General features: G+C 42.0%; 1 protein-coding gene across 1 annotated transcript in view; it reads left to right on the forward strand.

Annotated features, from left to right (window-relative positions):
* Nucleotides 1-6,611, forward strand: part of ggt1b (gamma-glutamyltransferase 1b) — a 71,816-nt gene extending 65,205 nt beyond the window's left edge. The window contains exon 9 of the mRNA XM_048611686.1: nt 5,670-6,611. Within this exon, the coding sequence (XP_048467643.1) occupies nt 5,670-5,822 (153 nt within the window). The 3' untranslated portion in view covers nt 5,823-6,611. The remainder of the gene's footprint in view (nt 1-5,669) is intronic.
* Nucleotides 6,612-15,806: the final 9,195 nt, after the last annotated feature.

A 15,806-nucleotide genomic window follows, 5' to 3' on the forward strand; every position in this document is an offset into this window, starting at 1 on the left:
ATCAAGGAGAACCTACATTACCATGCACAAATAAATATAGAAATAGGAGGATGGAACAGGTGAATGCCTGGCTGGTGAGAAGATGCAAGATAGAGAGCTTTAAAACCTGGGACAATGAAACAAATTCTGGGGGAAATGGGCCTACTCAGGCTGGACAGTTTGCTCTGAAACAGACTAAGGATTAATTTTCTTGCAGGACAATTTGCCAATGCTATTGGGGAGTGATTAAATTAACTTGACGGGTATGGGACTGGAAACCAGGACAAGTATAAGAGAGGGACACAAAGTTGAGTGGAGAAATACAGAAACAGATAGCACTAGAATGGGAAATAGTAAGATATTAGCTTGCCTCAAAGTAAGAAGAAAAGTAATGAAGTCTAAATTAGTGTTACCGTGCATTTTCATGAGTAGACAGAAAATGTGGTAAGGTTGGTGATTGACAGACACAAATAGCCATGTAGAGGTATAGTTTGTGGCAGTAATGGACACACAAAGAAGGGCAAGACAATGTATTAAATATTTCTGGTTGCCTCAAGTTGTTTTGGAAAGATTAGGAAGGAAGGAAAGTAGGTGGCAGTATTGTTTCAGGGAAACACTGCAATGCTAGAGAGAGGAGGTACAATTGCATTGTTTGGTGTACTCTATAGGCTATCAATTAGTTGGAAATTTGTGCAGGAACAAATTTGCAAGGACAATACAGAAACGTGCAAGAATTCTATGGTAGCTATGTTGGGGAACTTTAATAAAGGATTGTAGTAATGAAAAGAGCAGAGAGGGCAAGAGTTCCTAATGTGCATGCATGAGATTTTCTAGATGAGTATGTTTCAAGGCCAAAGCGAAGGAGACCTTGCTGAAGCTGGTTCTTGGGAATGTGTTGGACCAAGTGATTAATTATCAGTAGGGCATTATGTAGAGAATAATTTTCATATCACAAGATTTAGGTTGGTTTTGGGAATTATTTGGAGCAAAGCCAACTTCAACTCAGTACGAACGAATCTGGTCAAGATAAACTGGAATCAAAAACTGGCAGATCAAATTGTACTTGAACTAACTGTACGTTTAAAGAGACAGTTCAGGCACAGTCAAAGCAGTTTCCCATGAACTTAAAGGAGTGTGTAGGGATGGTGAAGAACAAATACAAAATTCCCTTCATGATAGATGTGGTAGAGAATAAAAAGTGTGCTTATGACAGATGTCAGGTTGTGAGCAAATAAGGGAAGCCAAGAGAGAGTATGACAAGAGACTGACAGATCACAAGAAATAGGAGATGGAGTAAGATGTTTAGAAGGTAGAACATAGAACAGCACAGCACAAGAACAGGCCCTTCGGCCCACATGTCTGTGCCAACTGTGATGCCATCTCACCTGTCTGCACATAGTCCATATCCCTCAATTCCCTGCCTGTTCAAGTGTCTGTGGAAATGCCCCTTAAACATTGCTATCGTACCTGCCTCTACCATCTTCTGTGTAAAAAATTCCCCTCGTGTATTTCCTTTAAACTTTCACACTTTCACCTTAAACCTATGTCCCCTTGTATCTGACATTTCCACCTGGGAAAAAGACTTCGACTGTCCAACCTATCCATGATGTGGAGGTACTGGGGTGGACAAGGTCAGAAATCACATGACACCAGGTTCTAGTCCAACAGGTTTATTTGAAATCACAAGCTTTCAGAACGCTGCTCCTTCGCCTGACGAAGGAATTAGGATCCGAAAGCTTGTGATTTCAAATAAACCTGTTGGACTATAACCTGGTATCATGTGACTTCTGACTTCACGCTATCTATGCCTCTCATAATTTTATGTACTTCTTTTAAGACACCCCTTAGCCTCTGACGCTCCAGTGAAAACAATCCAAGTTTGGCCAACCTCTTATTGCTAATTTAATTCAATCCCCATGCCATACCCTGGTAAACCTCTTTTGCACCCTTTCCAAAGCCTCCACATCCTTCCTATAGTGTGGTGACCAGAACTTCACCAAATACTCCAAAATATAGCCTAAAATGAAGTATTATAAATTGCACATGACTTGCCAACTTTTATACTCGATGTCCTAACCAATAAAGGCAAGTATGCTGTACACTTTGTTTACCATGTTATCCACTTGTATGTCTACTTCCAGAGAGCCATAGACTTGTAACCTAAGATCCCTCTGAGTATCAATGTTCCTAAGTGTCCAGCCATTGACAGTATACTTTCCTCTTGCCTTTTGACCTCCAAAGATGCATCACTTCACACTAGGCCAGATTAAATTCCATCTGCCACTTCTCTGCCCAACTTTCCAACTGGTCTATATCCAGCTGTATCCTTTGGCAACCTTCCTCACTATTCACAACTCCACCAATTTTTATGTCATCAGCAAATTTAGTAATCAGACCACCCACTTATTTATCCAAATCATTTATACATATATATTACAAATAACAGAGATCCCAGCATCAATCCTTGCAGAACAACATTGGTCACAGATCTCCAGTCAGAAAACACCCCTCCACAATTACTCTCTGTCTCCTATGATCAAGCCAATTTTGTATCCAACTTGCCAACTCACCATGGATCCTATGTGACTTAATCTTCTGGACCAGCCTACCATGAGGGACCTTGTCAAACGCTTTAGTAAAGTCCACATAGACAACATCCATTGCCCTACCCCCAGCAATCATCTTCATCACTTCCTCAAAAAACTCACTCAATTTGTGAGACAAGACTTCCCCACGTAAAGGTATTAAGAACTGCCAATGTTGGAGTCAGAGATAACACAGTGTGGAGCTGGAGAAACACAGCAGGCCAGGCAGCATCGGAGGAGCAGGAAAGTTGACGTTTCTGACCCGACCATCCTGACCCGAAACGTCAATTTTCCTGCTCCTCTGATGCTGCCTGGCCTGCTGTGTTCATCCAGCTCCACACTGTGTTATCTCTTCCCCACATAAAGCTGTGCTGACTATCCCTAATAAGTCCATTCTTCTCCAATTGCGAGTAAATCCCATCCCTAAGACCTTTCTCCAATAATTTCCTTTACCATTGATCTAAGGCTCACCGGTCTATAGTTTTCTGGATTATCTCTGTTGCCCTTCTTAAACAAAAGAACAACATTGGCTATTCATCACTCTTCTGGGACCTTGCCCGTGCCTGAAGAGGATACAGAGACCTCTGTCAAGGCTTCAGTAATCTCCTGTCTTGCCTCCTTCGGTATCCTGGGATAGATTCCATCAGGCCCTGGGGACCTATCTACCTTACTGTTTTCAAAACACCCAACACCTCCTTCTTAATATCAACATACCCCTCCCTAATCTTACCATCATCTATGTCCTTCTCTTTCGTGAATACCAATGCAAAGTACACATTCAGGACCTCACCCACTTCCTCTGGCTCCATGCATAAATTCATTCCTTTGTGCTTGAGTGGACCTACCCTTTCCCTACCTACCCTCTTATATACATATAAAGTGCTTTGGGATTCCACTTAATCCTACTTGCAAAGAACACTTGATTGTCCCTTTTAGCCCTCCTATTTCCTTGTTTAAGTTCTTTCCTGCTCCCTTTATATTCCTCAGTGACTGTGTCTGATCTCAGTTTCCTAAACCTTACATATGCTTCCTTTTTCTTTTTGGCTAACCTTTCAATATCTCTTGTTGACTCTGGTTCCTGAATCTTGTCATCCTTATCTTTCGTCCTCATAAGAACACATTGGTCCTGAATTCTAATCGACAGACCTTTAATAGACTCCCACATGTCACATGTATATTTACCCTCAAACAGCCACCCCGACTCTAACTTCTGCAGTGCTTCCCTGAAATTTGCTGTACATCTTTACAAGATCATACCTGATTGTGGCCCATCAGTCCACGTCAGTCAACAAAGATCTGACATTACTTTTCCCATGTTCAGGCTTTTGGCCTACAGCCCAGGGGGCTAGCACAATGCCAGTGAATATCGTAATGCTGCATAAATGTTCCAAGAATTTCTGGTTCAACCACCAGGTAATGAGTTCCAAACTCCCACCAGTTCTGAGTGAAGAAAGTTATCCTTAACTCTCCTCATAACCTTCCACCTCTTTACTAATAACTATGCTTTCTGGCTATTAACCCCTGTACTAATGGAGAAAATGCCTTTCAATCTATGTGCCTCATAATCTTATATACCTCTATCAGGTCCCCTCTCATCCTTCACTGCTCCAAGAAAAACAAATCCTACCTATTCAGTCTTTTGTCATACCTTAAACCTTTCACTGAGAAAGCATGGCAGCATCCTAGTAAATCCCTTCTGCCCCCTCTCGAGTGCATTCACAACTTTCTTATAACATGTTTTCCAGAACTGCAGACATTATTCCAGTTGTGGCCTAGCAAGCACCTTATATAGTTCCAGCATAATCTCCCTGCTCTTGTATTCAATGCCTTGACTAATCAAGGCAAGTATCCCATATGCTATCTTAACCACCTTACCGACCTGTCCTGTCACCTTCAGGATCTGTGGGCTTAAAATCATGGAACACCTGCAGTGTGGAAAGAGACGTTTTGCTCCATTGGGTCTGCACTGACCGCCCACCACCCCACCACCCCACCACCCCACCACCCCACCACCCCACCAAAGAGTATTCCAGACCCAGGCACCCATCCTATCTCCATAACCCCACATTTCACTGTGGCTAACCCACCAGCCTACATATCCCTGGACACTATTGGGCAATTTAGCATGGACAATTCACCTAGCATGTACACCAAGGTCCTTGACTTTAAGCTCTCCCCAAGTGCATTACCTCACACTTCTTCAGGTTGAATTCCATTAGCTATTGCTCCGCCCACCTATCTAGTCCATTGCTAACCTCCTGCAGTTAACAGCTATCGTTTTCACTATTTACCACTGAACCAGTTTTTATGTCTTACACAAACTTCTTGATCATACCCCTACATTTAAGTCCAGTCATAATTAACACCACAAACAGCAAGGGCCCCAGCAATGATACCAGTGGAACTCTCCGAGTAACAGGTTTCCAGTCGCTGAAATGTCTGTCCAATCACCACTCTTTGCTTTCTGCCTCTCAGCCAGGTTTGAATCCAACGTGCCACGTTGTCCTGGGACCCCATTAGCTCTTACTCTCTTGACTAGTCTGCCATTATCAAAAGCTTTGCTAATGTCTGGGTAGATGAGGGTGAGTGGTAGAATAGGACTAAAATCAGATGTGAGGGGCATCATAGGGGAGGGGTGGATGGTTAATGAGATGAATATGGAAGATATGACCAGAAATCTTGCTAGGTTTTGTGGAAAGTGAGCCTCCATGAAACCTGAAAACTGAAAATCTTAACAACTTTAAGATCTGGCTCATTGAATTCTCTTCTCTAAAAAGACTTTCAATGTTAGGGAATAATTAGAGCTCTTAAAACTAACATTGATAGATTTTTTTTGGTAAATTATCAAGGGTTCTGGATCAAAAACATATAAATTCTGTTGTTGTACAGATTAGCCATGATTTGAAGAGCTGGCTAAAGGGACTGAATAGCTCCTTGTTCCTATGTGCTGCTCACAAGACTCACCTGTACGGCAGAATTTCATTCATTATATCCACTCCTCATCTATAATACCCCAATATCAGGAAAAATCTGGAATTTTTTTAAATAACTAAGTCAAAACTTTGATAACGAATTCATGATTACTGACCTTTGTTGATTTTGTAGGCTGTACAAGAAGGCTTGCAAGAGAGACACCACACATTGAAGATGATAACCAAGCTTTCATCAGGGGGTGTAGTCCAGGCCATCGTCAGAGATGAAGGAAAGTGGTTTGCTGAATCAGACTATCGTAAAGGTGGCAAGCCTGCAGGTTACTGATGGGCCTGTGTAATTGATCAGCATAATTGTGTTAAAGTTCATATTTACAGCAGCACGGTGTGGAGTTTCATGACTAATTAACTAAGGGATCCACGCTGAGCGAATATAATCAATAAACAATGTCTTTTTATCAAGCTGATCCAATATACATTTGATATTTACGATATTTTCACTCTGCAAAAATCTGTCTCAATAGAGCAGGCCCCAACAGGGTGTAACAAAGAGACTGCCTTGAGTTCAAGGCAGGGTTTCATCAATCATTAATCTTACTTACAGCAGATCCAAGCATTAGGTTGCTGGAAAAATTTCTATTAATCAGTTTAAAAGTTTCCAGACAATGGTTTCAAAGCCAGACTGCTTAGATCCAACAGGTTGGCAATGGTAACAGGAATGAAACCCACGTTAAAACTGAGAAGCTGCACACCTCTCAGGACCTTACATCTCAATCAATAGATACAGGGGTGAATTTCTGCACTCTTCTTCCAATGATCTCAATACCTTAAGTGGAAGCAATGCCAGATAATGAACATAAGCACTACTTACCCATTTTTCTTGAGTTTCTATGAGCTCCTGCACCAAAGTTCGAGCAAAACTCTTGAGATGTTCTGCCCCCATTATTGCTGCTGTCCTATTGACTGGATGTAATTTTTTATATTCAATGTAATCAATTCCATCTAGTCCATTCTCTAACTGATAAAATTCAATTGTGTCTATGTGATCTTGAAACAAATTGTCCTCAGAGTTCTTTTAACATACTTAACATTTCTCTCTTTTCGTTCCCTTAGAATACTCTAATCCTTGTAATTATTTTCCTATCTTGCTGTGAATCATTTTACTAACTATTTCACTGCCATATTATGCAACTGTCAATAAATTATAAAACCACGTTTTGTTTTGCATTTTCTTTATTTTTTGTCATGGGTAGTGGGGTTTCACTGTCAAGACCAGCAGTTACAACCCATCCCTAAATGGCCTTGAGAAAATGGTGCTGAGCCATCAACTTGAATGGCTGCAATTCATTTGGTAAGGGTAAACCCAGTACCTCTGGGGAGGGAATTGAGGAGTTTGATCAGAAATTGTGAAGGAACAGTAATGTATTTCAAAGTCAGGATGCCATGTGATTTGGAGAGGAAATTGTGGGTGGTCGTGCTCCTATGCACCCGCTGCCCCATGTCCTCCTGGTTACTAATGACACTAGTGTGCATTCTTGTAGATGGTACACACTGCTGCCAAGGTGTACCTGTGGAGAAGTGGTTGGTTAAGCTTGAGGATGGGGTGCCAATCAAGAATTGTCCTGAATGTTTCCTTAACAACATTTTGAGAATTCTTTTATGTTTAAATTCATTGTCTAACAGGTTAAAAAAGAACTTTCAAGGGTAAATACTTGAAGAGCAGAAAATTGCATCGTTTTTAGGAAAAAGAAGTACAATTAGACTAACTGTGCTATATTATTCTATAGCTCTAATTCTGTCAATATTTGAATAAGATAGATTTTGGTCTCCTTCTTACAAGTTATGTAAGATCCATTCTCAACTATGCTTTATATCCAGCTCCACAAACAGACTTGCTCATCTGTTCCACATATTAAAAGTATGTACATTTAAACAGTGCCTTTGTGAGATTCAATACCTCAAAATCATTCAGCCATAATGGTACGTTTGAAGTTGAACACTAACAAATAAACTGATATAGATGAGGGATAAAAAATAGAGCTCATTTGACCAGAATTAAGGAGCAATAGTGGAATTATTCTGGGTATATACTACAGGCCATTGAACAGCAAGCAGGTTCTATCAAACACATTTCCAGGCAAATTACAGAAGGATGTGAGAACTACAGTGTCATGATATTAAGAAATTTCAATTACCCCAATATGAACTGGGAGTGTAACAGTGTAAAGGGCAAAAGAAGATGAATTCCTAAAATGTGTACAAGAGAGCCTTCTTGATCGGTGCGCTTCCAGCTAATGAGGAAGGAACTACAATTGAAGAACGAAATGGAGCAAGTACAGCTCATTTCAGTGGGATAGTACTTGCTCTAAAGATCCTATTAATATCATCAGGTTAGAATAGGTATCAAAAAGGAATAAATACAATCAAGGATAAAAATTTTGACTAGAAAATGGCTAATTTCAGTGAATTGAAAAGCAATCTGGTCCCAAAGGGCTGAAATCAAAAAGCTGTCAGATAAAATAATTATTTAATAATTGATGTGCTGATTCAGAGGAGGTCACATTGCTGTGAAGGGTATAAAGGAAAAGCATCCAAAGTTTGAGCTCTCCAGATCAGTCAAGAAAATAAAATTAGAAGTAAGTAGTTTATGAAAAATGTATGGTTCATAATATACATTTAAAAAGCATTTAACAAAGTACCACATGATAGATGTGATAACAAACATAAAGTGCGTCAGATTTTAAGAGGCAGTGACAGCATAGATGTAAAATTAGTAGTGGACAGAAAGCAGAGAACTGTGGTTTTAGGCTACTGTGATGATCCTCAGGGTTGATATTAGAACCACTGTTTTGATTCATGTAGATGACCTGAATATGTTTTTATTTGTTCATGGGATGTGGATATCATTAGCTGGGCCAGTATTTATTGCCCATCTCTAACTGCCTGGGACAAGATGATGGTGAGCTGCTTTCTTGAACGGCTGTCTGAGGGCCAATTAAAAAAAATAATTAGTCAGAAAAAAGGAGCAACTAAATATTTTAAAGCTGTAATGTGCCTGAATAAAGCTTTGAGAATTTCATCTCCAGTTCACTTTAAAAGTAAATAAATAAATTGAAAATAGATAAACTTACGAATAACTCACAATGAATTGGTTCAACAAGAGCAACTATTAGCAGAAACAAAACTTTTGAAAACTGCACATGCCAAGAATGCCCAGAACTGAATGTAAGAAAGTTATTTCAGCGATTTATCAATTCTTGAACAATGACATCAGAGGAAAGGGAGGAAGCAATGCTAATTTTTGGTGGAACATGAGAAATCTGCAATTGTTCATTGTGGACAGTCAGTTCATTGTGCTCTCCATGCAGCTTCCCTCTGTACATAACAGATAGTTCATTGGTTATCTCTCTTTTTCCTACCCTAACCAAATTCACACTCATGCCCTCTCCTGTCATAGGTTTTCCATTAAAATTATCAACCTATTCACCTAAAGATTTCTCAAAGTCCACCAGCCACAAGGTACAAATCACAAAGTGACGGAATACGCTCCACTTGCCTGGATGGGTTAAGAAGCTCAATACTAAAATGAACAAAGCAGCCTGCTTGATCTACACTCATTGTCTTCAACATTCACTCCTTCCACCATGTCACTGGCTCGGCCTATTTCTAATTGCCCCTTGAGAAGTTGGTGGCGAGTTGCCTTATTGAACTGCAGCAGTCGTCCTGCTGGGAAGACCCTATGTAGGGAATTTGACACAGTGTCAGTGAGGGAATGGTGATATACTTCCAAGTCAGGATGGTAGTGTCTTGGAGGGGAACTCACAGGTGGTGGTGTTCTACCGCTCTTGACCTTCTAGATGAAAGAGGTCGTAGGTTTGCAAGGTGCTGTCTAAGGAGCCTTGGTGATTTTCTGTAGTGCATCTTGTAAATAGCACATACTGCTGCTACTGAGCGTCGGTGGTGGAGGGAGTGGATGATTGTGGATGTGGTGCCAATCAAGCGGCTGCTTTGTCCTGGATGGTGTCATGCTTCTTGAGTGTTGTTGGGGCTGCACCCATCCAGGCAAGTGGGGAGTATTCCATCATACTCCTGACTTGTGCCTTGTAGATGGTGGTCAGGTTTTGGGAGTCAGGAAGTGAGCTACTCACTGCAGGATTCCTAGCCTCTAGCTTGCCCTTGTAGCCATTGTATTTATGTGGCATATCCAGTTGAGTTTCTGGTCAATGTTAACTCCCCAGGATGTTTTCAGTGGGAGGTACAATAATGGTATGGCATTGAGTGTCAAGGAGTGGTCGACTGATTGTCTCCTGCTGGAGATGGTCATTACCTGCCGTTTGTGTAGCACAAATGTTATGTGCACTTTGCACCTCAAACCTGGATATTATCCAGGTCCTGTTGCAGTTCGACATTGACTGCTTCAGTATCTGAGGAGTCATGGCTGGTGCTGAATTTTGTAAAATCAGCCCCAGTAATATGACAGCAGTGTGTACCATCTATAAGATGCACTGCAGTAACTCATCAAGCCTTCTTCAACTGCTCCTTCAAAACCCATGACCACTTCCATTTGGAAGAACACACCAGAATTTCCAGAGATTCGGGGCAGAGGTGAGTATAGTGGTGATCCCTAAGGAGTAGGTGTTGGGGAAGCTGAAAGGTCTGAATGTGGATAAGTCACCTAGACTGATGGACTGTACCTCAGGTTTCTGAAGGAGATAGCTGAGGAGATTGTAGAGGCATTGGTGGTGATCTTTCAGGAATCACTGAAGTCAGGGAGGGTCCCAGAGAACTGGAAAATGGTGAATGGAACACCCTGTATAAGAAGAGATTGAGGCAGAAAACAGGAAATTATTTGCCGGTTAGTCTGACCACAGTTGTTGGTAGGATATTAGAATCCATTATTAAGGATGAGAATGCAGAGTGCTTTAGAAGTGCATTGTTAAAATAGGGTGGAGTCAGCACGGCTTCATCAAGGGGATGTCATGTCTGACAAATCTGTTTGAATTATTTGAGGAGGTAAAGAGCAAATTAGGCAAAGGACAGACAGTGTACATGATCTACTGGTTTTCCAAAAGGACTATCAAAGGTTCCGCACAAGGATGCTAAATAAGGTAAGGACCCATGGTGTTAGGGGCAAGGTACTGGCATTGATAAAGGATTGGCTGACTAGCAGAAGGCAAAGACTAGGACAAGGGGGCTCTTTTTCAGGGTGGTAGCCAGTGACTAGTGGAGTTCTGCAGGGGTCAGTATTAGAACAACAATTCACATTATACATTAACTATCTGAACAAAGGAACTGAAGGCATTGTTGCTAATTTTGAAATTGATCCCTACAGTGTACCTTCCCCAGGGTTAGAGAACCCGTTTGGATAATACCATCAAGTTGTGACAGTCCCAGGAAAAAAACGCTTGACAAGGTCGAATGAACAAACATAACTGATCCTGATGCCTCTCCAGTCCGGGGGTTTAGGAGTTAGCAGGAATTATTATTTGAATGTCAATTGACACTCAGTGGTGGACCCTCTTAGTTGTGAGTCAACAGTTGCTGATTTATGTCCATTCCAAATGCATAAGCACAAAGTCCAGGCTGACATAATTTCCTGAGGGAGTGCTGCAGTGTTAGAGATGCCCTCCTTTCAGATGAGACAAGGCCCAATCTACTCACGTTGAGATGAAAGAAATCACGGCCCAATTTGACAAAGAGGTGAGATCCTCTTTGTCCCTTAATTGACGTCATTAAATTTGATCATTATCACATCAGTCTTTTGTTGGGATCATGTTGTGTGTAAATTTATTTTTAGCCTAGTTGACTACGCTTCAAAACCAGTGGGAAGTCCTGAGCTGCTGAAAGCCTTTCTTTCCATCCAGACAGTTGTGAACACGATGGGAGGTCAGTCGAGGTGTGTGAGCATTATTCTGAAGCATACAGACGGAGACTGAGAGCAGGCTGGGAGGAGAAGCTGACCAAAAGCAAGCGGCTGAACATCCAGCAGCAAAATCTCTCGCCATCATCAGCCGCGATGTCTCAGTGGACAACCTGAGCGGGGAGCGGTGGAGGGTGGTGGGGTCAACAGACTGCCTCCTCCTCCTCCTCCCCACCACAAACACCGGGAACCCCAATCCCAGCACAGGACCCCTTCCCCAATCCCAGCACGTGACCCCTCCCCCAATCCCAGCACGTGGCCCCTCCCCCAATCCCAGCACATGGCCCCTCCCCCAATCCCAGCACGTGACCCCTCCCCCAATCCCAGCACCTGCCCTCTCTCCCAATCCCAGCACCAGGCCATCTCCCAATCCCAGCTCGAAACCTTTCCCCCAATCCCAGCACAAGCCCCTCCCCCCACATCAGCCCCGAGCCCCTCCCCCAATCCCAGCACAAGTCCTCTCCCCCACTACCAACATGAGCCCCTCACTCAAACACAGCACAGGACTCCCATCCCAGCACCAGATCCCTCCCACAAATCCAGCACGAGCCCCTCACCCAATCCCAGCATGAGACCCTGCCCTTAATCCAAGCACGTGGCCCCTCCCCTAATCCAAGAGTGACCCCCTTGCCTAAATCCAGAACGTGGCCCCTCCCCTATCCTGGAGCAAGGCCCCTCCCATATCCCAGGGCGAGGCCCCTCCCCTCAACCAAAGCATGAGGCCCAACCACCACAACCAGCATGTGGCCCCCTCCACTCATTGCTGGAGTGAGCCCCCACCCCTCACTCCCAGTGCCCTATCCCTTCCCCCAACCCACAGTGTGGGGCTCCCCGTCCCCCCACCCCTAGCGCAAGTAACATCACCGATTTGATGATATTGCACTGCCTTTTCATACTCCTTTCTTCAAATGAAACATTTCTGATCTCCCTCTTTTAGCCTGATGCTTCTATTTGGTTCTCATGTAGTCTCTGGATAAATCTTACACCTTTATTATCAAGGTTGTATTCAGATTGCCTTTTAAGGGTAGACAAGGTAGGACTGAATCCTCAGGAGTTTTGAAGACATAATTGAAACATGTGATTTCCTGAGGGAACTTGACCGGGTGGATGTCAAAAGGATATTCCCTCTTGTAGGACAATCTAGAACTAGGGATCACAGTTTAAAAATAAACCATTTAAAACAGAGATGATGAAACTTTTTTCTCTCAGAGGGTTGTGAGTTTTTGAATTCCCTTCCTCAAAAACCTGTTGATACAGAATCTCTAAATATTTTTAAGGCAGTAGTCGATAGATTCTCGATTACCAAGAGTATGAAAGATTACTGGGGATATACAGGAAATGTAGAGTTGATGTTAAAAATCAGATTAGCCTTGATCCTATTGAATGGCAGAGCAGGCTTGAAGGGATGAGTGGCCTGCAGTTGTTTCTTGTCCCAGCAGCACACCTATCAATTTTCCCATGATAAACAGTTTTTAACAGCTGAGGAAGCATATGCAAATATTCTTGTTTACTTCTGGATATTTATCAAAGATGATTCATGCATCAAATATTTCCATAAGAAATAGGAGCAGGGGCTATTCACATGGCTATTTCACATGGTCATGGCTGAGTTTGATCTTTAACTCCACCTTCCTGTCTGCCCCCTATATATCTTTTGATTCCCTGAGAAACCAAAAATCCGTCTTAAATGTATCCAACAATTGAGCATCCACAACCTGCTGACGCAGAGAATTCTAAAGATTCGCAACTCTTCAGGTGGCATAATTTCTCCTCATCTCAGTCCCATTTTGTCTGTACTCCACAACATGTTTCACCAATTTCGGCTTCAAATATGTTTTCTTTTGTTATGATTCTCAAGGTCACTGCAATGAGTTTATCATTCTAACTGGCTGCATTCAATTGCTTTAAGTTTCTTTGGTATCTTTTGAGTAATGAATGTTCTCAAGTCACCTGAAATGTACTTTTTGGTATGCAATACATAAGAACAGCTTCTTCCCCGCTTTTATTTGACTTCTGAATGGACCTCTCAAGTTTTAAATTTAACGTTGCCCTCACTGTCTGTGCACCTTCTCTTCAATTGTAACATTGTATTCCTCGCTGTGTTCTATTATCCTAATGCACTTTGTATGGTATGATCTGTCTACACTGCACACAAAACAAAGCTTTCACTGTACCAAGGTATATGTGACAATAATAAATCAAATCAAACCAATTAGTCACAAATTTTGGTTGTCACTTCTAATTTTGTCTCTCCAAAGGATTTGAGATATTCTATTGGTAATTCGTCTATGCCTTGGGATTTTCCCATCTTCACCAATTTGAAAGCATTCTTTACCGGTGACATCATAATGTTTGGTTGTTCATTTGCCTCTATATTTTGAGGACTCCGTCAATTTGGCTTATCATGCAACTCACTTACATATTCTGTCCATATTTTTGCTACTGGATTTCTTTTGAAGGATAGTTTACCATACTTTATCTTTTATGTGTCCACTACCTGCTGTTGGCCCTTCCTCTCTACCTACAAAAGTTTTCACCTTCTGATCCATAACTCTCATTTTGTAATTTCTTTCCAGTTCCAAAACATCGTCATAAATTTTGTTATGTCATTTCATTTTAGATTCGAACTCCAGGACCACTCGAGCTCACCCTCAAAGGTCATTCATCATCTCAGTGGGAGCTCAGCAATGTTTACCATCCTTGTCACTGCGTAAGTACCTCGTAGGACAAATAGCAAAGATAAAAATCACAGGGCAAAAAAACATTGAGGGAATGCACAGGACTGATTAGGTTTATTTGGTACCTATTATTTGGTGACTGAATTGAGAAATTTGAGCTTGATGTTGCATCTGTTAGTATTTTTTATTTATGAAGTGAACTGAGGGAAGAACTAACAAGTGATAACACAGTGTGGAGCTGGAGGAACACAGCAGAAATTTTCTGAAGAAGGGTCCTGACCCGAAAAGTCAACTTTCCTGCTCCTCTGATCCTGCCTGGCCTGCTGTGTTCCTCCAGCTCCACGCTGTGTTATCTCTGACCCCAGCATCAGCAGTTCTTGCTATCTCTGAAGAATAAGTGTTGTCTGAAAGAAGATGATGGGATATCAGTGAAAAAAGAAAGAAAAGGTGTGCAGTAAATAGGCAAAGGGCTGCTTACACTGTATCTCCATCCCATTTCCTCCTCCTTGCACTTCTAACCTTCTTTCTTTTTACCCCACATGTGTTATCCACTCAATGGCTGCTCAAATCTAACTGAATACAATGGGACTTTTCCAAAGTGGTCCAAGAAATGGAGATGTTGTTTGAGGATGCGGATAGCTTTCCTTGAGGCAGCAATAATTTGCACTGTAAGTTTTTTTATGTGCTCGTATGCATTGTTCTTTACTAGTGTCAAAACTATATCCCAAGGGATAACATTAGTCAACCGGGAGCCAGCCTTTGCAATGCTGTACTCAAACACAAGTAGAGCAGAGAATTGTCACAGAGTGACAAAATTTGCTGCCAGGATGTAACAAAAGCTGCACTTTGAGAGAGTGAAAAGCCTTCCTGTTATTGCAGTTTCCAAGTTCAGAAGAGGAACAGGCAAGACAACGTGTACATAATCAATGGCACCCTGTACCATGGGAAAGCCTGTGGTCTGTGCAAAAAGTTCATTCTCACTCTTCCTGTATGAGGGAATGAGCTACACTTGTTTATTTATGTATAGAATGCCTCCAAGATCTCCCTTGTACACCAATGCACGGAAAATTATGAGATGGTGCTTACCACCTCCAACAGCAGCTTGAAAGGAGCCAAGGACAAACAGGTTAAGAGCCATGGGTGTTTTGTCAGCCACTGGCAATGCTATCCATGTGCTTCTTTAGGACTGCAGTTATGAGGGCTGGAGGTTTCTAAGACAATGTCTTGTAAAAGTAGGACATTAAGTGCAGTGGTCCTTGGAGGCAGTTGAGTGAATAAATTTGTCTGCTGATTCCCCAACCTGGGAACATTTTATCTCAGCTGTCTACCCCTTTATTTTGTAAGTTTCAATACCATGATACATTCAATACCCATGGGTGCCTGGTGTAACAAGGACACCGTATCTTGGTGTAATACTTTTGGTATGAGAACTTGTTTGCCTTTGAAAATAAGAATGGAAAGGAATAATTTTAGATCTCGTTTCTTGGGAACATCTACCACAATCTGTTAAATGTGACCTGCAGACATTGTTTGAAATTCAGATTCAGTTTAGTGTTGCTGGGTGGTCCCCAATCCATCAGTAAATATTTGCCTTCCATTTTTCTTTGTAGATGTGGTGGTTCTGTGCCTTTAAGAGATTGCGTTCTGTGCTGTTTCTCTATCAGAGGAGTATTGTCACACTGGCAACACAATGTCTCCTTCAGGCAGGCAGTTG

Source organism: Rhincodon typus, chromosome 24 (assembly GCF_021869965.1).
Source record: "Rhincodon typus isolate 14 chromosome 24, sRhiTyp1.1, whole genome shotgun sequence".
NCBI classification, from domain to species: domain Eukaryota; kingdom Metazoa; phylum Chordata; class Chondrichthyes; order Orectolobiformes; family Rhincodontidae; genus Rhincodon; species Rhincodon typus.